Below are 23,200 nucleotides of genomic sequence, written 5' to 3'. Positions count from 1 at the left end.
TCCATGGAGCCTCTTAGCCCACTATATAAGTTATGGATGATTTACATAATCAACCCATATATTTAATTAGTTATCTTTTGTTCACTCAATTAATTCTAAATTAATTCTTGATCAAACTAATTAAATAATATTATTAATAAATCAAAACTTATAATATATTAATACATCATAAGTGTTATTTTTCTCGTTTTAGTTTATCCAATGCATGGTGCCATGTAACCCAAATGGACCATGCCGGGTCGGGTCAAGTACATACCAGAAATAATTATGGACTTAGACACCTTATCCAACAGGGTCCTCCAAGAGAAGGTATGGAGAAGTTGGAAGTAGGTTGCTATTACGCTTCAAGAGGTGAGTTATAATCTCTTTTAGGGTATGATTTAGTAAGATAAATTGAATGTTAAAGTATATATGTGTGAATGCATGAAAGTAGAATATGTTATTGTTAGTAGTGACATGTTTGATGAAATGATGGTATGTTATTATATTATCAAAAGATATTATTTGATGAATTGTTAGTCTATGTTATTTATGTACACATAGAGTTTGAGATAAAATTTAGAAAAGTAATTCATCTAATATGAGAGATCCATGAGGGATCTATAGAAAGATTATTGTTGGATGTTACATGGAAACTGTTTAGATAACAAAGTCTGGTTCCTTGTGAACCGGATGTTACATGGAAATTGTTTAGATAACAAAGTCTAGTTACTTTTGTATTGCTAAGAGTAGAGATATGTGTTCATTCAATATGATCAACATAATCACTTATGTGACTAGTGAGAGATATGAAGTATACGAGATAAGAGATTGTTATTATGTATGTTATGTTATTTTATAACTCATCCGACAACATGTCTGATATATGTTGTTTCCATGTATCTTGAGGTTCAAGTAGCATGCGTTAAAGAGTGTGGATGTAGAAGCATCAAGAACTTGGACTGGACTTTTGTTGCATGATTTATTCTTGTTGCTTTAATTGTGGTTAAGATATGAATTGGTAACACTCATAAATGTTTTCTGGAAACACTTTTAAAGATTCTTGGAAACTCCGGTTTATGATGATGTAAAATACTCTGATATTTTCCAGCATTTGAATGTTATATATATATATATATATATATATATATATATATATATATATATATATATATATATATATATATAATATAAATATAATACAAGTTGTTACAACTCTCACTTTCATTTCATATGCATAAAAGTTGCTCAAAACATAATCAAAAGATGTGTATCATGTGGACTTGTACAAAAGTTGTGCATAAATTTAAAAAAATATTAGTTTATTCTAAATCCATCGGGTTTGTGTTGAGTGCTGCCACTTCCATCATTTTGTACGACTTTCTTCCTCATGCCATTCAAAAAAATTGTAATCCTCTTTATAATTTGAGGCATAGCACCACCACAAATTATTGTTGAGTAGGGTTAGGAATTTCAACATGAAGTTCCACTTAAGGTCAACCTTATTCCACTTGAGGTTCAACTTTTGTTTCAAATATGATTTTCGTAGTATTAACGCGTTATCTCTCTAGTTATAATAATTTCTATGCTGGTCACAACTAATTACTTAAATCCTAATTGTTTATTTAATGTGTGTGTTCAAACATAAGGGTGTATTTGGGATTACTTTTAACATAAGTTTAATTGTTTATTCAATGTGTGTGTTCAAACATAAGGGTGTATTTGAGATTACTTTTTAACATAAGGTCCTCTTTATAAAAGTACTTTTTGTAAAAGATTTTTTTTTAAAAGATGGTGTTTAAAATGTATTTATCTTGTTTTTTTTAACTTTTAAGTGATAAAAGCTAAAAATCATAAAAAAGATGTAAATTCCTATTTTTTTCTCGGACCAACTTTTTCTTCTTGACTAAAAATTGATTTTAAAAGATGTTTTCAATTTACCAAACAATTTTTAGTAACTTTTAATTTTTTTTAAAAAATTAAAAGTCAAAAAATAATTAAAAAGTAATCCCAAATAGCTTATAAACCTAGAATAATTGTTAGAGTATATCTTCAACTATACACATTCTCTTATGTTTTATACATATTTGAGTCTACTCACACTACACACTACATAACCATTAAAAATTTAAACATATAAATATTAGACTCTACGTATATATCTTACGATAACCAATCAACAATCTAAAATCAATATTGAAAAACAATCCAAAAGCACAATATTCAAATCGACACTACAAATTCTTTTGAAAGAGACAAAACATTTATTTAGGACAGAGGAATACTAAAGTTATAAATCTCCTTCATGTGGTCCAATTAATACCACCTTCTATCCATATCACTTTTATTGAGGTTCTTATTCATTCGTCAATCAACAAATATCCAAACGACAGCGTGGCAGTTTCACAAGCTTGTAGAGGCAACTGGCGAATGACGATCTGACACGTTGTCGGTTGTATAAAAATTTCAAATATTCAGGTCATAGACGATACAAACTCGCTAATAAGCTACGTAATCGTATTTCTTCCCCCATAACGCATAATGTTGGCAATCGAGGGGCCACATGCTTGACTTGTGGACGCTGTTCACTCTGAATCGGTTACATTTGGTCCCATCTCCCTCGAATGAATCTCAATCTTCAACTGCTACTGCGAATTATTGTCCTCTATCTTCCTACTAGAGATTAGGTAAGTACGGATTTTGCTATGTGTGTCTTCGTTTATGAAATTGATTCTCTCATTCTATTCAATTTCCAATTTCTTCTGATAACTATGATTGCAATTTAGCTCTTACTCAAGTAATCGGGAAACATGTAAGCGAGCATTAGTCGGAACCATTTTTATGATGTCTTCTTTGCCATGATTTTCCCTAAACCATTAGGTTTTCACTTCACATAGAGTATAATGGAGTTTAAGTTACTTCAATACTTCTGCATGTTCGAAGATGTATAGCATTTAGCCTTTTCTTCAGTTGTTAAGTTCGTTATCATTATTATCAAGTCATGATTGGGATTTTGGTTACGCAATTTGATTTCGCCTGTTACAGTTGAAGATTTTGCGAGTTTTATGCCTATGGAGTCAATTTAATTGATGCCCTAGCTCGCTCAAATTTTAGGAATACTCCTAATAATGATACCAAACGAGTTATACATCCCTTAGATTGCTAATTTGAGTCTGTTTGGACAATGAAGAAGAGAACTGTTGTTTCAAATAATATATGATGGTTTCAGTTTTCAGCTTTCACCCCTATGTAGTTCCTACTGGGATGTTCTATTTAACAGTATCTTCTATATAAAATCTTCATTTATTCCTGATATATTAAACTTGCATACTTCTGATACTGATCCTTTATGATTTATCCCAACAGAGTGACAATCAACTTTACATGGCTAAAGTTCATGGGATCATCTACTCTTCTGTTAAAAGTCCTCATCATCCCACATCAAACAGTAACACTCAAGGATTGGTACCAAAGAAGTTCAGCCATGGGCAAAGTTCTGTGTTAAAACTGAAGTTATCAGGAAAGACAAAACTGAATACATTTGAAAAAACAATTAGTTCAGTCACTTCACGTGCTTATTCTTTCTTATGTCGTTCAAGAAAATCACAAACTACAGAAACAGAAGAACGTGTAAACCACAATGAAGATTGCTCTGACAATTTCAGGTATAAATATAATTACTCAAATACGCACATCATACTCCTTTTTTTACCAATTATTATGTTCTTTTGCATGTAGCAGAACTCAAGGAGGACATGAACAACATATGCATCCAGAAAGAATTGGCATCACAAACAAGGCATTAGCTGAAGCTTGTAAATATGCTTACAATGATGCTAGATTTGTAAACGAAAGGGCCAAAAACGACATTTTCTTACTTTCACGGTTTGCCTACTTGCTCTATTATGCTCATACAATGATGACCTGGCATGCTGACTGGATTTTTTTTATTAGTGGCATTATGAGGTTGGATGCTCGGGCACGCCAAGATGTTGCTATTCTTGGTTTAGGATTTTTAAAACTTGATGGTAATTAATATTCTATATAATAAACTGATATTCATCGAGTATAAAATATAAAAATGTTCACAAAATTTTTAAATAACTTGTTTTGGTAGCTCGGGCTAGAGAGGACACTGAAAAAATTGACAATAATGTGAAGAAAAGAGCTGAGCGACTTCATCACATTGCCCTTGTACGTATAATTTTATCTATTTCTTTATTTTTAAAAACATTTTCCATACCTTAATAACATTTACACACTTTTTTTTTATTACAAGATTTTAAAAAACAAAGCTGAATCCAAATTGAAAAGCGTTGCTGACCGACATTGGAGTGATGGAGCTTTAGAGGTGCCTTAAGTTAAATCTGTAAATTTAATAATTAATATTCTCGTTGCTGATTTTTTTTTTTTTTTATAATCGTTAGATTTTTCATTTAAAAATTAAAATATTTATTTTGGTAGGCTGATCTCCGTCGTGCTGACTATATAGCCAAACAGCGAGCCATGGAAGATGCCCTCATGGCTTTAGAGGTACGTTTTGATGTTCCACAATTTTTTTTATATATATTTATGATAATGTATTTGACTATTTTCATTTTCATTTTTTTTTTTACTTTTAAATCTTTGTGTAGTTTATCAAAGATGTTCAAGACATGATGATGAGCAAGATGTATAAGCTGTAAGTTCCTTTAGTTTTATATACAAAATTGTGTAGACTATACTGATGTCAAACTATGTATAGGAAAAATGGTGCTTTGTCATCTGATGACATGGCGGGTCAAATAACACTTGAAAAGAATGGGAAGGTTCTAGACTTTTTCCCTGGTGAGGTGTCAACTGATCGCATTACTGCTATTCAGGTCTGTTACAATTTATAAAATATAAATCACATTTTTTCTTCAACATTTTAGATGTCATTGTAAATTTATAAAGATATGTTCAGGAGGCTTATAGGGATATGGCATCTGCACTTTCCGAGGCTGATGGAATTGACTATACTGACCCTGAAGAGGTCAGCTGAAAAAGAAAACCAAAATACAAATTTCAATTAAAAAAAAAAAAAATGGAAAGTAGGATGTTAATTCAATGTTTTGCAGCTGGAGTTGTTGGTTGCAACATTGATGGATCTTGATGCAATGGATGGTAAAGGGAGTGTGTCGTTATTGGCAGAGTGTTCAAGTTCTCCTGATGTCAATACAAGGTATGTATATCAAGGAGGGTATTTAGGTCATTTGTACAATCTGTTGTGTCCTGTGTTAACAAATTGGGATATTGTTGCAGAAAAGCATTGGCTAATGCTTTATCAGTTGCACCATCGATGTGGACACTTGGCAATGCAGGGATGGGAGCTTTACAGGTAAGTGATTTTATTTTCGTGAGGAAAGGGTATTTTGGACATTTAAGTGATGAGGGGTAGAGAAGTGTGTGTTTATAAAATATTTGGTTGCAGAGATTGGCAGAAGACAGTAACCCAATGATTGCAGCTGCAGCATCTAAAACCATATCAGAATTGAAGAGACAGTGGGAGATAGAAGAAGGTGACAACTATAGATTTATGATGAATCAGATTCCATTGCCAAAGTTAGACTACAAAGATGATGATGATGATGAAACAGAAGACTAATAAGGTTGACTTTTAGAAAGATGATATTAATGTAATGTAGATAGATATCTCATAATTTGTAACATATTAATGATGCCTATAGGTTTTACGTCTTTTTATTTCTACTACTTCCTCCTCATGGGACGATGTTCATTATGATTATGAAATATAGATGGCATTATTATGACATGGGGTCTATTATGAATAGAAAGGGAACTTATTTTCATCCAAAAATGAAATAAAAAAAACATCTCTAGACTCAATAAAGTTATTAACATAGTATGAATCATTAGTTTTAATTACCAAAATGAAGTTTAGATGTTTAGACCTTTTTTTGTGATTTAATACTCGTTTTATTGTCATTGGTGTAGTAACATTGACAATATGGTGTTAAGGTTGTGCATTGTATATTTGAGGATATATAATTCTACATTTATGTGAAATAAGCGGATTGAATTTATCCATCACTTCTCTCCACTCAATACGGAAATACAAATTTGAAATTTGTTTTTGGTGTGAGAATCGGTTATTGATCTCGATAATTAATTAAGAGATCTTCTAATATGTGCCCTATAAGCATATATAAGAAGCATTAACTAATGATAAATATTACCATAATTAAATATAAAATATATTAATTATGAGGAATATTATCATAATTAAATTTGAAATGCATTAATAATCTTAATAATAAATATACTTTGAATTTAATTATGATAATATTTTTCATAATTAATCCTTCTTATATTAGAAAATCTCATTAATTAATTATATATACTCTTCATAGTCCATAATATAATTCTTTAATGCAAAAAAAAAAAAAAAAAAAAAAAAAAAAAAAAAAAAAAAAAAAGTACGCTCTTAATATCAAAATTAAATCCAGTTATTTAACAATAGCATTTAAAAACTATTTTATAAGCTATAGAATAGACAAGAGAGTAGAAGACAAGAATAAAGAGAAAGCAAAAAAAGACAAAGTTGCAAGTAACTAGAATTTCAATACTCACATCCAATGTTTTAAAAATCGGTTTGAACCGGCCGGTCGAACCGGTTGGACCAGGAATCGGAAAAGAGAGCGGTTTAACTATCTCCGGTTTTACACCAATTTTTGAACCGGATTGAACCAGCCGGTTTTTAGAAAAAACCGGTTGAACCAGTCAAAATAAACCGATTAAACTAAATAAAAATACATGAAAAAAATATTTTCAATAATAAAGGTGTATTTTTTTCATATTTATTTAGATTTCTCTAAATAAAAACATATGGTAAATGTTATGATGTTTTTTGATGCATTTATATTAATTTAAAATTATATTCTGTTTCGGTATTATACATTTATACTTTATTTTCTTTTGGACGTATGTGAATTGATATAAAACTTATAGTTATGTGTTGTTTTAATGTATTTATATTGATCTACAACTTATTTTTATGTGTATTTTTAATGTTTGAACTTGTAGACGTCAAATTCATGACATATGTATGTATGTATGTGTAGAAAAATAAGAAAAAAAATGAAAATTATAGAAACCGGTTGACGAAGCGGTCGAACCGGTTGAACCGGAAACCGATCACCATACCGGTTCAACTAAAAAACTGGTTTTTAAAACATTCCTCACATCTTCTACACATTCAACACGTCATCGATTCACATACCTACAAACGACACGTCATCGATCCACTCGATAAACAAATCCAAAGCCGTTAATCCCATCACCCTCGAAAATCACAACTGTCTAATTTATTTAGGAAGCTAGAATCCTCTCATAAATTGTCTTCACGTAGACCTTCCCCTTCACTCATCATTCATCATTCATCACCCACAAAGCTTCTTACTACGCTATTTCAATGGCCACTGAAGAAGATACCAACCTCCCATCACTCCCCCCCTATCCTCAAGTAACCATTGATCTTCGTTTTTTTTTAAGAATTCAAGAAAAGTAATTGAGGGTTTGAATTGGGTTTCAGTTTTTATGAAATCGATTTTGAATTGTTGGTCTACTGTGCAGATGATCTTTGAAGCGATTGATGCTTTGAAACAGAAAGAAGGTTCGAACAAATCGTCGATATTAAACCACATCGAATCAACTTATGGTAATTTACCATCAGGAGGCACGGCGCTATTGACGGATAATCTGAAGAATTTGAGGGACAGTGGTGAATTAGTGTTGTTGAGGAACAATTATATGAGACCTGATCCTAACTCCCCATTGAAACGTGGCCGCGGACGTCCTTCGAAGCCGAAGGATCCGGCGGCGTTGGAGAAGAATCCGACAGCGGAGTCCGGGTCAGAGGTGAAGAGGGGGAGGGGGCGACCGAAGAAGGATCCAAATGCGCCACTGGCGGCGAAGAAGGTTAAGATTTCGACTGGTAGTGGTAGGCCGAGAGGGAGGCCGCGGAAGGTGCAGCCGGAGTTGACAGGTGTTGAAGTTAATTGACGACGACTTGTAACTTTTAACGGGAAACTAAGTATTTTTCCAGGGTGAAATGACTTAATACAGGATTTATGTGCTATGGAGAATTAGCGATGGTCTTTTGAACTTTGAAAATAGTATTATTAGATTCTTGTGCTCGTCTTTGCTTTTAAGGGTGTGTAATGTAGTTTAGTGTTTGTGACATTGTAATTATAGCTACTCTAAATGGATACTTGAGGTTGAAGAGTCATTTTATTCTCTCTAAACCAATAACGTAATATCATATTTTCAAATTTTAAGCGAAGGATAAATTACATTGTAAAGCGAATGATACCTCATCATGATGTGATAGGAAGTAATCTAAGAATATTTATTATAATCACTCTAGAGTCTTTCACCCATAGAAGTACTAAATTTTATCATATTTGGTTTATATATTTCTATGTAGACTTTCTTGATATGATTTCTTTTGAGTGTGTAATATTTATGAACTTTTCATACAAGAGCAACATGAGAAACTTTATTATGTGTTTTTATTGAACTTTTGTATTATGGGCTTTAATGTATAAAAGAGGGAAAATGACTCTGAATGATAACTAACTGTTGAGTTTGTTTATATCTGATCTTTTTTTAATATCAAATATACCATCGAATTTGTTGTTTGTATTCACCATTTTTACTGATGCTTTACCTTACGAATAGATGCCCTACTTTTGACTGACTATCCTTGGAACATTAATTTTGGTTTAGTTGTAACCTATGCTGAGATTGGTAGTAAGAAAACATACATCGACTCTAACTAATCAAACTCTTATACGTCACACCTACAGTGACGTAAATGTTAAACGGTGAGATGACATCATGGATCACAATTATCGATTACAATGAACAAAACACTATAATATAACATGAAGTAGAAACTTTCATTACTGAATAAATATTACATCTGATACTTAATCTATAATGTTGGACTTTAAAATACAGGACAGTCCTTAACTGCATACATAATTATGAAAATATTAAACAACTCTAAGTAAACTGTCATCCCATGATTGTTCCAATGATTGTAACCGTCTGACTCTTAATTCCCTGAGAATACATATGATTTGGAAGTGTGTTAATGTAATGTTGGTGAACTCATAAGTTTATAATGTTTGTATCGAAATCAATGTTTTAAAAACCGGTTTTTAGTTGAATCGGTTAATCATTGGTTTCCAGTTCAACCGGTTTAACTAGTTCGACCATCAAATAAATCGGTTTCTACAATTTTGATCTTTTTTTGTATTTTTCTACATATACATATATACATAAATCAAGAATTTGATGTCGATAAGTTCAAATATTAAAAATACACATGAAAACAAGTTGTAGATCAAATCTAAATACATTAAAATAACACATACTCATAAGTGTTACATCAATCTACATGCATTAAAAAGAAAATAAAGTCATAGATGAATACAAATACATCAAAAAACTTCATAACATTTATTATGTATTATTATTCATAAAAATCTTAATAGATGTGAAATGCAAAATGTTTCAATTTTATTGTTTTTATTCAATTTAACTAGTTCAACCAGATTTTGTGAAAACTGACCGGTCCGTTCCGGTTCAGAAGTAGACATAAAACTCATGATAATTGAATCGCTCTCTTCCCCGGTTCCTGGTCCAACCGGTTCGACCGGCCAGTTTAAACCGGTTTTTAAAACATTGATCAAAATGTACTTTTATACCAAATGTATGTTTATTGAAAATGTACTTTTAAACCAAAAGTATGTTTATCAAAAATGTATTTTTATCCAAAAATATGTTTATTAAAACTGTATGTTTAAACCATAAGTATGTGTACTATGTATATAGGTGACTACCCAACCTATATATAAATGTATTTAGAAGTATACAACGTTGACTTTAATGATGATCCAGTCATCTACCAGAGTATAGATGGCGACCATACACTACTCTAGACAGTCTAGTGGAACGCTAGCAGACTCGCAAATTGTAGGTGATTTTGAACTACGTGCTCACCAGATGTACTCTAAAAACCCTGACGGCTATAGACTTAGTGTCTTACAAATGAACGTTGATAGCTATGGATTTAGTGACCTATAGACAAACATCAGTAGCTATGGAATTAGTGCCTAACAGATAACATCGGCAGCTATAGACTTAATGCATGTTGAATAGATCCTAGCAACGATAGACTTCGTGCCTATTCCTTAGGACAATCCTTAGGAATAAATAAATTAAGAATAGATGATTCTTAGGGTAGATACTTAAGAATAAAGAGGATAATTGGGATGGAAAGTTGAGTTAATTGTTTGATGATTAAACATAATAATTATATTGTGAAAACCATATGTACTCACCAGGTTTTCCAACCTGACCCACTCAGTTTATTTGTATCACTGGCATCGATGTGAATATATATATTACACTGAAAGATTAAAGGATATGTAAATCATTAGTATATATGAATGTAAGGTCTGTTTATGCTTATGTTTCTGTATTGACAATGAAATCCCATTGATATTAATATAAATAAAATGCATTCCTTCGGAAATGCTTTGATAACATCTTTATCATGTTTTCTGGGAACAAATTCCGCAAGACTACTTTACAAAAAGGATGTTTTTATTTTAAAATAAGCATAAATAAAATTTTTAAAATGACTGTGAATTTGGGATGTCACACTATGGTTATACGTTGAAGAGATTAGAAGATCAAACTCATGTTCTACACTTAATATGGGTGTTAGAATTTTAGGGTAATAAAAGCACTTGGATATTCTGAGAATTGTGATTTCACTATCAAATCAAAGTATTGGGTGATACTCCCTAATCTTTGATTAGATAAGACTTGAAAGAGAAAAGAACAGAGAATGAGATATATGAATTTCGTAAGTACCAGAAAAACTGACTAAAATTGGTTAAATACCTCATTTGTCTAAAAACTGTCAAAACTGTCATAAACAGTTTGGCAACAGTCAAAAAACTGTCATAAATCCGGGTTTTCTATAAGGATTAATACCAAGCCAAAAAAACGGGTCAAATATTCTAAATTTTGATTTATGATGCATTTTCAATATAACTCGATCCTAGCCAGGGGCTCTGCCCCTTGGACCCCGCCAGGGGCTGCCTTGGACCCGCTCCCAGAAGCGCTACCCTCGAACCCCCATTCGTTTAGGGGCTTCGCCCTTGAATGACATTCTACTTTTAATCTTGAATAAACTTAAACAAGTGTGCACTCTACACCTTTTTTACTTGTTTAATATTTATCAAGATCACTTTTGGTCAACAAAGCAATCTCATTACACTTAAATCACATTAATGAAACAAATCACTAACAATGGGTGTATTAACAATGATATATGATAAAAATTACTTTGATAAGTTGTGTGTGTGTGTGTGTTTTGATGGTGTTAAAAGGTGTGGATAGAAATGTGTAACAAAAAAATACGATAAATGGGTTTTTCTTAAAAAGTATATGCAATTGGAAATTGTTATGTGTTATTGGTAAGAAGAAAACAATAAGATATTCCTAATTGCATGAGTTATGGTCTGTGTTGAAATCAAGAAAAAATATAATTGGTTTTTAGATTTGCTAGTAGATGATCTTGATCTCCATATTAGACATTGGTTGACATTAATGTCTAACTAGTATGTGTTCTACTTTCACTTCCAGTGTTGATGTCTTTTGTAGTGTTTTTTTTTTCTATTTTGTACATTGTTTGGTAATAAAAAATAATGAAATATATTGTTCAATTAGGATTGAGGGGGTGAGGGTAATATAAGCATAAGAAAAGAGGAGGTGACACCTATGTGGTGTGGCATACACCGCCTCCTCAACATAGCTTGACAAAATGACATTAGAATGTCGAGCTCCTCTTGAACATAGCATGACAAATGATAAGTTGTGTGTGTGTTTTGATGGTGTTAAAAGGTGTGGATAGAAATGTGTAACAAAAAATACGATAAATGGGTTTTTCTTAAAAAGTATATGCAATTAGAAATTGTTATGTGTTATTGGTAAGAAGAAAACAATAAGATATTCCTAATTGCATGAGTTATGGTCTGTGTTGAAATCAAGAAAAAATAGAATTGGTTTTTAGATTTGCTAGTAGATGATCTTGATCTCCATATCAGACATGGGTTGATATTAATGTCTAACTAGTATGTGTTCTACTTTCACTTCCAGTGTTGGTGTCTTTTTTTTTTTTTTTTTTTTGAACATTGTTTGGTAATAAAAAAATAATGAAATATATTGTTCAATTAGGATTGAGGGGGTGAGGGTAACATAAGCATAAGAAAAGAGGAGGTGACACCTATGTGGTGTGGCATACACCGCCTCATGAACATAGCATGACAAAATGACATTGAAATGTCGAGCTCCTTCTCTCTTTATTTTTCTTCCACTTTATCTCTTATTCTCCTTTTTTGTCACAATATCACTCCCTCTCATACGACATGATGACATACAATATGGCAAAAATGATGTGAAGTGTCTTTGTCATGGCTACCACTCCCACAGCCTTAGGAAAAAACATTATCATGTGGATTCAATATATTTGTTTGTGGACCATACACATTATTCATTAGTGGTTTGTGGAAGTAAACAAAAAAACGTTACAAGGTTTAAGAACCGCCAAATACTTTGGTTAGTGTTGGTGATTTGTTGCAAAAAAAACAAAGTTAATTAGCCATCGTATTTTGGTGATTCTTGAACCTTTAGCACATATGATGAGGTTCACTCTTTAGCTAGATAGAGGTAGTCACATTGTACGATAAGAGACAATGATGTGTTAGAAATGGTATGGAGATTGTTGATCGTTGAGTTATGCATTGATGATGACAACATTTTACATGTGGTCTAAAAATAGGCCTTTCATTAAGTTTTTTTTGGGTGAATTATGTGGGTGTTTGAGATTGCTTTAAAAATGATTTTTGGACTTCTTATCTTACTAAAAAATCATAAAATTTTAAAAGATGTTTGACAAGTTAAGAAGTTCTTTATAAAACAACTTTTGGAAACGGAAAAAAGATTGATTCCAAAAGTCACGATGGACTTCTTATTTTACTAAAAAGTCATAAAATTTTAAAAGATGTTTGACAAGTTAAGAAGTTCTTTATAAAACAACTTTTGGAAACGGAAAAAAGATTGATTCCAAAAGTCACAATTCGTGACTTTTTGTGACTTTTGTGTCTTTTAAAAGCAATTTTTGTCTTTTGCCAATTCAAACACTTTTTAAACCACTCATTTTGAAAAAAAAAATCCTTTTAAAAAAGGATTTGAAAGCTGAAAAAATTATTTCAAACACCCCTTGAAGAGGAACAAAGACACCGAATTGAAATTTTCTAGGATTCATCTTAGTTTGATATTTAATAATTCTCTAACATTATAGCCCAAATGAAAATTAGGTGGATATGTCCATATTTAAATTTAACCATTGAAATAGAAAACATATATCATATTATTATAATACCAAGAACTTAAAATATGCAAGAATAAAGATTAATGATCAATTTTGATGAAAACGAATAATTAGTTGGTCAATACTAACATTAACCCAAAAAAGAGAAAATATAATACAAAACTTTTGAAGTATTTTGCTACTTATATAAATGTTTGAAATAGGTCATATTTCCAAAGTGAAAATAACTAAAAGATATAACGTGACAATGACTAAAAGATATAATTGGGCTTCTAATTAGGTTTTACTCTTAATATGCTTGTTTTTAACTATTCAAAATGTATGATCTTTTTAACAGCCTTTTAGCTAATGTGTAACTGTTAAAGCAAGAATTACCAATGTCACCCGAAGATAGAAGGGCATTGTTAATACTTCATACTGGAATCTATAATGAACTCAACTCATCATCAATTCATCATAACATCAAACTCGTTCACTAACTCACTGTCCCTTAACCTCCCATGAATCGTAACTCTCCATCATATCCATCTCCTATAAATTCCAACTCCAATATCGTCTTCATCATCCATCTCCCATATCATCTTCTTCAACAAAAACAATGGCTAACAGTTTCCAATTAATCTTCCTAACCCTTCTCATTTCAGCCACTTCCATGTTGGTTGACACCAGGCCCTTCATCCCCATAGGTGCTCCATCACCAAGTCTTCTCAAGGAATTAGCCACCGGTGATGATATTGATTCAACTGGGTGTTGGGAGTCATTGTTCGAGCTTCAATCATGCAGTGGGGAAATCATACTGTTCTTCCTAAATGGAGAGACTTATCTTGGAATGGGTTGTTGCAAGGCGATTGAGAAGATTGAAAAGAAATGCTGGCCTTCTTCGCTTGGATCACTTGGGTTTACCAATGAAGAAGGTGATATCTTGCGTGGGTATTGTGATACTTCCGATGATAATGATGATGTTCCGACCACCACAACTCCACCGCATTCGGCCAATATCACCAACAGTACCTCGACAGATTGCAATAATGGCGGATTTTGATTGTGTTTTGTAAGATCAAACCATGATCATGAATAATGTAATAAAGACAGTTTTCAATTAAATGGCTTTCTTCTATCTTGTTCATTTAGACTCGTTATGATTATAAAAATCGGAGATTTTCAATAAGATTGAACAACCCTAAAACGGGAAATAAACAACGAACAAGATCTACAATTCCTTGATTTAACTTCTAACAATTGCCTAAAAAATTAACCTCCGAATCCATAGAGAGTGCGCCCCTGTCGTTTCAATGCATAAACCACATCCATGGCGGTAACAGTTTTCCGGCGAGCATGCTCGGTGTAAGTAACGGCGTCTCTGATGACATTCTCAAGAAATATCTTGAGAACTCCACGAGTTTCTTCATATATCAAACCACTGATACGTTTGACACCTCCTCTCCGAGCTAACCTTCTAATGGCGGGCTTTGTGATGCCTTGAATGTTATCACGAAGAACTTTCCGGTGTCTCTTGGCTCCTCCCTTTCCCAATCCTTTGCCTCCCTTACCACGGCCCGACATTTCTGAAAGATGCTAAGAACGAATTCAAAGGTGAAATTAGGGTTTTGGAATTGAAGACGATGATGAAATTGGGTAATTTGATCGGTTGTTTATAGTCAGAGGCGGGAACCTTTCGTTTTAGTGTTGAATGATGTACGTTCGATACTGTTTAATCGGACGGTGGTTTGCGCCTTTGAATAGCGATCCGCGTGATGTTCTTTTTCTTTCCTAGCTATTAAAAAAGAAAAAGAAAAAATGGTTATCAATTATGATGTAATATTTAACAAATTGATCATATGTTAATGATAAAAAAATGGTTATCAATTAAAAAGAAAAATTCAAAAATTTACAGTTTCGTAATTGTAATTGTAAAACATTTATATAAAAACGAATATCTTCATATAATTATGGAATTGTTCATATAATTATAAAATTGTTTAAAGAAATATGATTTTATAATTTATCAATAAAAAGGTAAATTCACAAAGTGGTAATTTATGTGATTATATCTAATGTATTATGTTATATAAATAATCATTCGTGCATTTTTCATGATCCATAGACAATATAAGTCACATGCTACCATCATAATTATTGAAACACGAAACAGAAATATCATTAAAAAATCTAAAAAATCATAATTTTGATGTCGTCCTTTAGTATATATATATCCTAGAAATAAGTTTGACTTGAGGTGTTGATAAGGAATATCTTAGCGTAGCTAGAACTGAAAGCACTTATGTGCAATCAGAATAACGATTTTGTTATGCAAGCAATCAAAGAAAACGGTAAAACGAAACAAATAATTAATGTGGTTCGGTCAATATACTTCCAAATGGATGAACCGAATAACTTTTCTATTATTTGATTGTATCAACCGAATTACCTTGGAACCCCTATCATATAATCGTAAACTCTAAAAACTATTGAATCAAATCCATATATAAGAAAATTTGGAATAACAAGAGAGTCATCAACCTACTCCCAATACTCATCATTTTGAAAAAATCATTCAAAATTTCTTCATTTTGTTCCAAATCGGCTTATTCATTCGGGTTATCAAATTCATAGGAAACAAACATTAAAAACTAGGGGACATATAGTTTAACATAAACCATCAACTCATCAACCATCATTATGTGTTAGGTTTCTATGAACTAGATAGCTAAAAGATTAGTTACATCTCTTAAAAATTTTGATATTTTTCAACCGGGATTCCATATAAAACGAAGCACGGTCTTGCGCATAAACTCCACATTTGAAATAATGAGTGGTTCCACCTCGACCCTTCCCCTTGAACCTGAGAACTCCGTTTATGTAGACCTTAACATTGTTGCCTTCTACATTATGGATAACGTTCAAACGAAACCATTTATTGTATATATTATGAAAAATAACACTTTTTCTATAGTAGTAAAGATTTCCATCGTAGACTCGAAGCATAAAAGTTGTAGCGTGCGGAGGGTCTGACCCAAACACTTGCATCACACTTACACCCGTTGTTCCATGTGGCACGAAGACATGGGCTTCAAATTGCCAAATACCCGTAGAATATTTGTAACCCTATAACATGCATAAAAGATCAATTGAAAACAAATTCAAACTTCTAGTAACTAAAATTTCAATCTATAAAATAAGTACTTACATTGATGAATAATTCAGAGCGAGGGAGTGTGGGACTACCACGAGATAATGGTTCATCCGTGGAGAAAACCCATAGTTTGTGAACTTCATTGATGAAGCTATACCTCTCCTCAAGAGGAAGATTATATGGTTTATGGTTTATATAATAGCTAGAGTTGAAAGGGAGACGAGTGAAACCCAAAGCTAAATCGTTTGTAAGTTCACCATGAGTAACAATTACATGCATAAATAGGAAAATGAATCCAAAAATCGAAGTAATATGCTTCAAGTGACACATTTCTCTAATCTAATATAACTGAGTTTGAAACTTAGAATTATGCTCATAATCACGTATATCTATCTGTTCTTTATATATAGTGTAACCCACATTTGCTGGAATAATAAGTTTGGACCAAGTCTTACATAAGCTTTTGGACAAAGTAATAAGACTGAATATTATGACAAATTTACAATGTCTTTAATTTTCGTTCTTTAAAAAAGACGGTGAATAAGTAAACATTTCTTGAGTTTAAATTAATGCTTAATTATATGCTTTGGCGGAGGAACCAATGGGGGCATGTGATAGTGACAACCATTTTTTTATTTACAAAAAACTCCTAGAATAATAATCATTTATTTTCATAGGCACAAAGTTAAATTTGATCATCTAAACACTTAAAATTGTGGCCGTAGTTATATTTTCTTGATAAAAAATTATTAGTTACACAAGCAATATTTCGTCTCTATCTTTCACGTGTATCACGAAATTCGCTCGATGATAGTCCAATAGAAATTGGCAATTTCAAGTTAATGCAAGAAAATTGATAGTTATTAACCATGTTTGTGCAAAGGTGTGTTCAATTTTATAGAAACCAACAAACCAAAAATACTTAGTACATCAACATTCATACTGCACTTTCTCTTAAGTATGGGCAGTGTTTCTATTATCTTCCTATATATTTTAGATGGTGACAGGTGTTAGTAAATATAATTTAAATTTGATTGAAATGTTAAATTTATACATTTATCATCATCTTAAATAGGTAGGAAGAAAAGTATAAACAAAATATAAAATGATATTTATTTTCTCTAAACATATAGAATATGCACTTCTACACCTTATGACTTTTATTTGAACTTAACTTAAAAACCTCCTTCTCGTATAAATTCCAACTAAAAAATGTGTAAAAATGTATGATAATCCAAAAATCACCAACAACTCTAACTAGTTGTATTAAAATGATTTATTTTCATAATTAAAAAAATTAAATAAGGACATTAAGCATTTTTTTTAACAGTAGATGAGTGTATTAGAACACTAAAAAGGAAAGTAAAACAAATATTACACGGTTGACACAATTATAATTGAATTTTTAAGTCAACCTGTCAATATTTTTAAAAACTGGTTTTTTAGTTGAACTGGTATGATGATTGATTTTCAGTTCGACCGTCGAGTCAACATGATTCTAGGATTTTTATAATTATATTTTTATTTTTATTTTCATGTACACTGATAGATTCGATTTCTTACTTTTTTTCATAGTTTATTTTTAGTTAAAACCATCTCATTTTAGTTAAGCTTCATGCATATTTTCTCTTTTTATTATTTTTTTCTTTTGTCGGGTGTTTTCCAGTCTTTTGAGCTTATTTTGCAGGATTTAATGAAGACTATTCGTTACTGGAGGTATGGAAGGAGTACGGGACAATTGGAGGCTTGTGGATTGCTTGTGAACTTGAGGTGGTGCAATTGGGCTCGATGTCAATATAAGCGAGAAGCGTGTTGGACTTAATCTTTGGACAAGGACTCGAGCTATGGAAGATTGAAGGAGCGTTGGGTCATCATTGGAGGCTTTGGAATAGCACAATTGGGTTATCAAGAGCTGTGCATGTGGGCTGGAGCTTAAATTACAATATTGGACTGGATTGTATTTTTAATGGGCCAAGGCATGCAATCAGCGAGACTCACGCGGTCCGCGTGGATCCATACGCAGTCCGCATGAATGGTGCTGAATTGAACCCGGGTTTTGACTTGTTGACTCTATTTTTGGAAGGTTGGTGGTAGCTTTTGGGAATTTTTTGAATCCGGAAATGAAGCCTTTTTGCTAGAGTTTTGAAGCATTTTTCATCACAATCACTTGGAAAAAAACTACTCTTTTCTCTCAAGAACACTTGGGAAGAATTTGAATATTGGTGTTATTTCTTTCCATCTTGCACTTAGAACAATGTTTGGTATTTCTAAACTTTCTTGTATTTCTTTTATTTTTGTCATGTTTGGCTAGATTTTCATGTGGTTGATGAGGGTTTAATCTCATGGATGATTGGTTACTTTGAAGACTAATACTATCTTGTGTTTGATGTTTATGAAAATGTTTTCTAGTTGAACATATTGTTATGTTTGTTTATCTTTGATCATGAGCTTGGATGAATAAATATTTATTTTTGTTGATCAATTTATTGGTTAAGTAATGGACTTTGAAGTTGATAAGCAACAAATGGTTTTTATGTTTGTTTTCAATTCATTTAAACCATGGGAATGTTTTCTCCATGATGATAATGTAAGCATTTGATTATCTTATGGATTTGGTAACTCTTAGAACTCAAAGCTAATTGATTTTCAGAAGATTGTATGCTTCATTGATTTTGTGACTTTAATTAAGGGAATGTGTTAGAGCTCCCCTAACCATTTTAATATCTAAGAAGAGTTGAGGTAATTTGTGCTTACGAATTGCTATAGTCATGTTAAACCAATTCACAAGTGTTGTTCCTTTTAGTCTAATGATAAGTTAACTACGTCTTCCATGTGGTGTATCCCAAAATCAACCAATTTCAATTCATTTAATTTAATCAAATCTTTTCTTGTTTATTTGTCATATTTACATTCATGCTAGTTTTAATTTTGTCAAACAATCAAAAAGAATTAACCCCCCCCCCACACACACAAACATTTTACTTTTACTTTTGTTTTACAAGTACTTGAACAAATGATTTACATAAAGATTTAAATTGAACCAATCTTCGTGGATACGATCCCTTTACTGCTATACACTATTTTAGTTTGTAATATTTAGGATATTAATTTTGTTGGTCTCGACAACCACCATACACATAAGTTTAAACATTAAAGATGTACATAAAAGCAAATTCAACATTAAAAGTACACATAAAAACAAGTTACAGATCACTCCAAATACATTACAAAAAATACATAACTATAAGTGTTACATCAATCCATATACAACAAAAAAGAAAATAAAATATAACACCTAAAAATGTAGTTTTAGATGAATACACATTTCAAAAGGTTCAAAACATTTACCATGTGTCTTTATTCAATTTAAGAGAAATCTAATTAGATGTGACATGACCACCAAAATTTGTTATGCAAAATCTTTCATTTATGTGTGTTTTTATTTAATTTAATCGGTTCAACCGATTTTTTGTAAAAATTAGTCAGTTCGTTTTGGTTAAAAAATAGGCATAAAACTATTGCTAGTTGGACTGCTCATTTCTCTAGTTTTCGGTCTAACCAATTCAACTGACCAATTCGAACCAGTTTTTAAAACATTGCAACCTACCCACTACGCTATCAGTTTCTTATGTATGTTGCCAAATCCAAAAACAAGACTAAGTAATGTTTTTTTTGGCTTGATAGGCTGGAATAAAGTGGCATTCCAAAATCTTCGTAGAACCCACATAGTAGTAAGAATAAGGATATGCAACCCTTTCCTTTGAGTAGCACCGCCATTGATAAGACTCGACCAAGAGAACAACCCGATCATCGTTTGGAAGTTGGTAAAATAAAAATCTCATCTGAAGACACTTGTTTCTGGATTGCGATAGCCATGCTGTAATGAAGAAAAAGACATTCATATATTTTTGGAACAAAGTCATAAATATGACACATGAAATAATCAATATACATCTCTCTTGTGGATATTATCTCTAGTATATATGGCTATCATCACAATCATGATAAATTCATCATTATGATAATTATTATTTATTATCTATGTTGTCGTCTCATCACATTGACTTCTATCAGTGCTAGCGTATCATCTACATTTTTCAAACTTTAAAACGCTATAGTTTAAACAAAATCATTTCAGATATTTGTAACGTCCCAAAATTTAAGGCTAAAATTTTAATTTTAATTATAATAAAAACCATCAACCCAAAATTGTTTATAAATCCATACAAGAAACTCAGAGTATGTCAATCAACCAATCCAATATATTAGAGTTATATAAAGCGAAAATCATAGTGTGTGTAGTGAGATTGTCCCGAGCTCTTCCCTTTCGAACCAGAAGTACCTGAAAACATAATCTAAAAACCGTAAGCATGAAGCTTAATAATTTCCAAAAACACCACATACCATGCATATCAAACATATAAAGGGCCCCGTCCGACATCGGTCCCCGCCCGACATCGGGCCTCGCATGGCATCGAGCCCCGTTCGGAACAGATCTGTAAATAGTATGAGATGGGCCCCGCCTCATCACATTCCTCAGGCCCCGCTCGGTATACATACATACACATAAACACATACAAGAATCACAAAGATAATAACATATAATACACTCATCAGTCTCCGCTCAGTATTGGGCCACGCCTGGTATACATATCACATAACATACATGCAAGAATCACACAGATAACTAGCATCCTAATCATAATAAACCATGGATCGGTATTGGTGTCTTCGACCCGCCAATCATAGTGAGGAAACTCACCTCAAGTTGCTGAATATCTCAAATAAAAGCTCGGTGTAACATTCTGTTTTAAATAAATGTTGATACATAAATATATATACATACAAATGCATACTCACATGCTTACACATACATACACATATCAAACCTTAAACCCTATACTTACATGTTGATACATAAATATATATATACATACAAACGCATACAACTACACATATATGCGCGTTCATACAACTACACATATATGCGCGTTCATAATAATAATAATATAATTTTAATAAGCCTGATATTAATAAAAACATATAGTTACAATACGTCTATCACTAAAAAAAATCTAATTATAATAAATCTAATAAGAAAATAATAACAATAATAATCAAAATAATAATAATAATAATGATTATTATATTTACATTAATAATAATATGAAATAAATATAATTATATTTATATTAATAATAATATAAAATAGTAATTATTATATTTATTATAATAATAATATAAAATAATAATAATAATAATAATAATAATAATAATAATAATAATAATTCAAAAAAGTGGAAGGCAAAAAAAAAGGGAAAACCAAAACAGAAGGTGGTAAAAGGTTTTCAATTCCTGCTATATGTTTCATACAAAATTTCAACTAAATAGTAAATTTAAATATTAATTAATATTTCGTTGGTGTTTTTTATTTTTGTGAGTAATCCGTAGGAAGTTTATTGAATTCCATTTTTGTCGCAAGTTTGTAGGAAATCAGATGGACATTTCCTACAAAATTAGTTCATAGGAAATGTTTCGTAGCTAACACCAATTCTTCTGGTAGTGACAAGTCATCTAAATGAACTAATTTATTCCAATCAGTAGAATTGTTTGTGACCACCAATAAACCACTATCAACGAACCTCATAGTAGAATAATCACATGATGACCCTTACTCCCAAACATCTTGATCTGTATGATAGGATAGTAAAGTAAAGTCAAGAACCAACTTCAACTCCTCTCATTATTATGTTTTTTAGCTCTGTCTCTATCATCTCTACACAAGCAAATGGCCACACCTCTATACCATATCGTAATTCAGTTGATGGGTATATATTTATTCATTTCCAAAGCATAAACTCTATAAAACTAACATTATAAAAGTTATAGTCCAAAAAATATTCTAAAAACCTAATGAAATTGACATTTTTGACCTTCACCTTACATATAATGTCCAAATGAAATCGGTACATAACTAATAATATAAATGTACTTTATGTAATCAAACTTGGTATAACCCGCATAGGGGTATGAACTCCACAAGATTGCATTGTATATATGCATGATACATGAAATAAAATAGAAAGTTATGTAATAGTTTGAAATGTAACACATTTTAAAGCAAAGAGCTATGATACGTGTTAGGCTATTGCATAGCGGTATGAACTCTACAAGATTGCATTGCATATATGCATGATACGTTGAAATAAAATAGAAAGTTATGTAATCGTTTGAAATGTAACATATTTTAAAGCAAAGAGCTATGGAGTATGTTTTAAATCAAAGAGCTGTTGGAATCCTAAGTCGAGTAGGACTTGGAGACCAAGTAATAGCAACCTAGTTTTTAGGAAATCATAAACAAGTAGGTTTCTAGTTTCCTAATTGAAATCTAATTACAAGTCGGTAGTTAGGATTATATATACATTGTTTTAGGTCGAGTTATGATCATCGGAAATCATTGTAAACACCGTGAGTTTTGAGTGATATTCTCACAATAATCAAAGATTTATTTTGATTAACACAACTGTGTTTACATATTATGATCTTTAATTGGTATCAGAGCCAAGGAATCGAAGGGTGTGAGATCGTTTTTTGTTACCTGTTGACAAGTTAGGTCAACACGTCGGATGGTGAAG

The 23,200-nt window shown here is 31.6% G+C and overlaps 5 protein-coding genes across 7 annotated transcripts; 3 read left to right on the top strand and 2 right to left on the bottom strand.

Moving 5' to 3' along the window:
* Positions 1 to 2,526: 2,526 nt before the first annotated feature.
* Positions 2,527 to 5,771, top strand: LOC145036683 (senescence-associated family protein). Of its 3 annotated transcripts, none has more exons than XM_078985149.1 (13): positions 2,527 to 2,666; positions 3,346 to 3,644; positions 3,721 to 3,864; positions 3,934 to 4,007; positions 4,097 to 4,173; positions 4,259 to 4,330; positions 4,444 to 4,512; positions 4,614 to 4,660; positions 4,724 to 4,841; positions 4,925 to 4,993; positions 5,079 to 5,182; positions 5,263 to 5,338; positions 5,432 to 5,771. In XM_078985149.1, the coding sequence occupies exons 2-13, from the start codon at positions 3,364 to 3,366 to the stop codon at positions 5,603 to 5,605; spliced, it is 1,305 nt and encodes a 434-aa protein (XP_078841275.1). In that variant the 5' UTR covers positions 2,527 to 2,666; positions 3,346 to 3,363; the 3' UTR covers positions 5,606 to 5,771. The 3 variants fall into 3 exon arrangements, with proteins under 3 accessions (XP_078841275.1, XP_078841274.1, XP_078841276.1); XM_078985148.1 differs by having other exon boundaries at positions 3,718 to 3,864; XM_078985150.1 differs by lacking the exon at positions 2,527 to 2,666 and adding an exon at positions 2,673 to 2,791.
* A 1,576-nt stretch (positions 5,772 to 7,347) lies between these two features.
* On the top strand, positions 7,348 to 8,248 carry LOC145033703 (HMG-Y-related protein A-like). The gene is made up of 2 exons (XM_078982261.1): positions 7,348 to 7,483; positions 7,594 to 8,248. The coding sequence occupies exons 1-2, from the start codon at positions 7,433 to 7,435 to the stop codon at positions 8,020 to 8,022; spliced, it is 480 nt and encodes a 159-aa protein (XP_078838387.1). The 5' UTR covers positions 7,348 to 7,432; the 3' UTR covers positions 8,023 to 8,248.
* A 5,782-nt stretch (positions 8,249 to 14,030) lies between these two features.
* On the top strand, positions 14,031 to 14,474 carry LOC145035598 (egg cell-secreted protein 1.1-like). The gene has a single exon (XM_078984121.1). The coding sequence runs from the start codon at positions 14,031 to 14,033 to the stop codon at positions 14,472 to 14,474; it is 444 nt and encodes a 147-aa protein (XP_078840247.1).
* Positions 14,475 to 14,574: 100 nt separating this feature from the next.
* LOC145036682 (histone H4) lies at positions 14,575 to 15,072 on the bottom strand. The gene has a single exon (XM_078985147.1). It carries the CDS (start codon positions 14,993 to 14,995, stop codon positions 14,684 to 14,686), a length of 312 nt encoding a protein of 103 aa, XP_078841273.1. The 5' UTR covers positions 14,996 to 15,072; the 3' UTR covers positions 14,575 to 14,683.
* Positions 15,073 to 16,147: 1,075 nt separating this feature from the next.
* On the bottom strand, positions 16,148 to 16,895 carry LOC145035597 (citrate-binding protein-like). Its single transcript, XM_078984120.1, has 2 exons — positions 16,620 to 16,895; positions 16,148 to 16,537 (listed from the first exon to the last, which is right to left on the bottom strand). The coding sequence occupies exons 1-2, from the start codon at positions 16,893 to 16,895 to the stop codon at positions 16,148 to 16,150; spliced, it is 666 nt and encodes a 221-aa protein (XP_078840246.1).
* Positions 16,896 to 23,200: the final 6,305 nt, after the last annotated feature.

The sequence above is a fragment of the Lactuca saligna genome, chromosome 3 (genome assembly GCF_052625555.1).
Source record: "Lactuca saligna cultivar CGN05327 chromosome 3, ASM5262555v1, whole genome shotgun sequence".
NCBI classification, from domain to species: Eukaryota; Viridiplantae; Streptophyta; class Magnoliopsida; order Asterales; family Asteraceae; genus Lactuca; species Lactuca saligna.
Note: the sequence above shows the minus strand (reverse complement) of the source record. Positions and strands in the feature narration are given on the sequence as shown.

Bases quoted from the DNA above. Each gene is read 5' to 3' on its own strand.
- LOC145036683 (XM_078985148.1), top strand. From the start codon at position 3,364: ATGGCTAAAGTTCATGGGATCATCTACTCTTCTGTTAAAAGTCCTCAT. The intron at 4,331-4,443 runs GTGCCTTAAGTT...TTATTTTGGTAG, and splicing joins GGAGTGATGGAGCTTTAGAG to GCTGATCTCCGTCGTGCTGA. The intron at 5,339-5,431 runs GTAAGTGATTTT...ATTTGGTTGCAG, and splicing joins CAGGGATGGGAGCTTTACAG to AGATTGGCAGAAGACAGTAA.
- LOC145033703 (XM_078982261.1), top strand. From the start codon at position 7,433: ATGGCCACTGAAGAAGATACCAACCTCCCATCACTCCCCCCCTATCCT. The intron at 7,484-7,593 runs GTAACCATTGAT...TCTACTGTGCAG, and splicing joins CACTCCCCCCCTATCCTCAA to ATGATCTTTGAAGCGATTGA.
- LOC145035598 (XM_078984121.1), top strand. From the start codon at position 14,031: ATGGCTAACAGTTTCCAATTAATCTTCCTAACCCTTCTCATTTCAGCC.
- LOC145036682 (XM_078985147.1), bottom strand. From the start codon at position 14,995: ATGTCGGGCCGTGGTAAGGGAGGCAAAGGATTGGGAAAGGGAGGAGCC.
- LOC145035597 (XM_078984120.1), bottom strand. From the start codon at position 16,895: ATGTGTCACTTGAAGCATATTACTTCGATTTTTGGATTCATTTTCCTA. The intron at 16,538-16,619 runs GTAAGTACTTAT...TGCATGTTATAG, and splicing joins GCTCTGAATTATTCATCAAT to GGTTACAAATATTCTACGGG.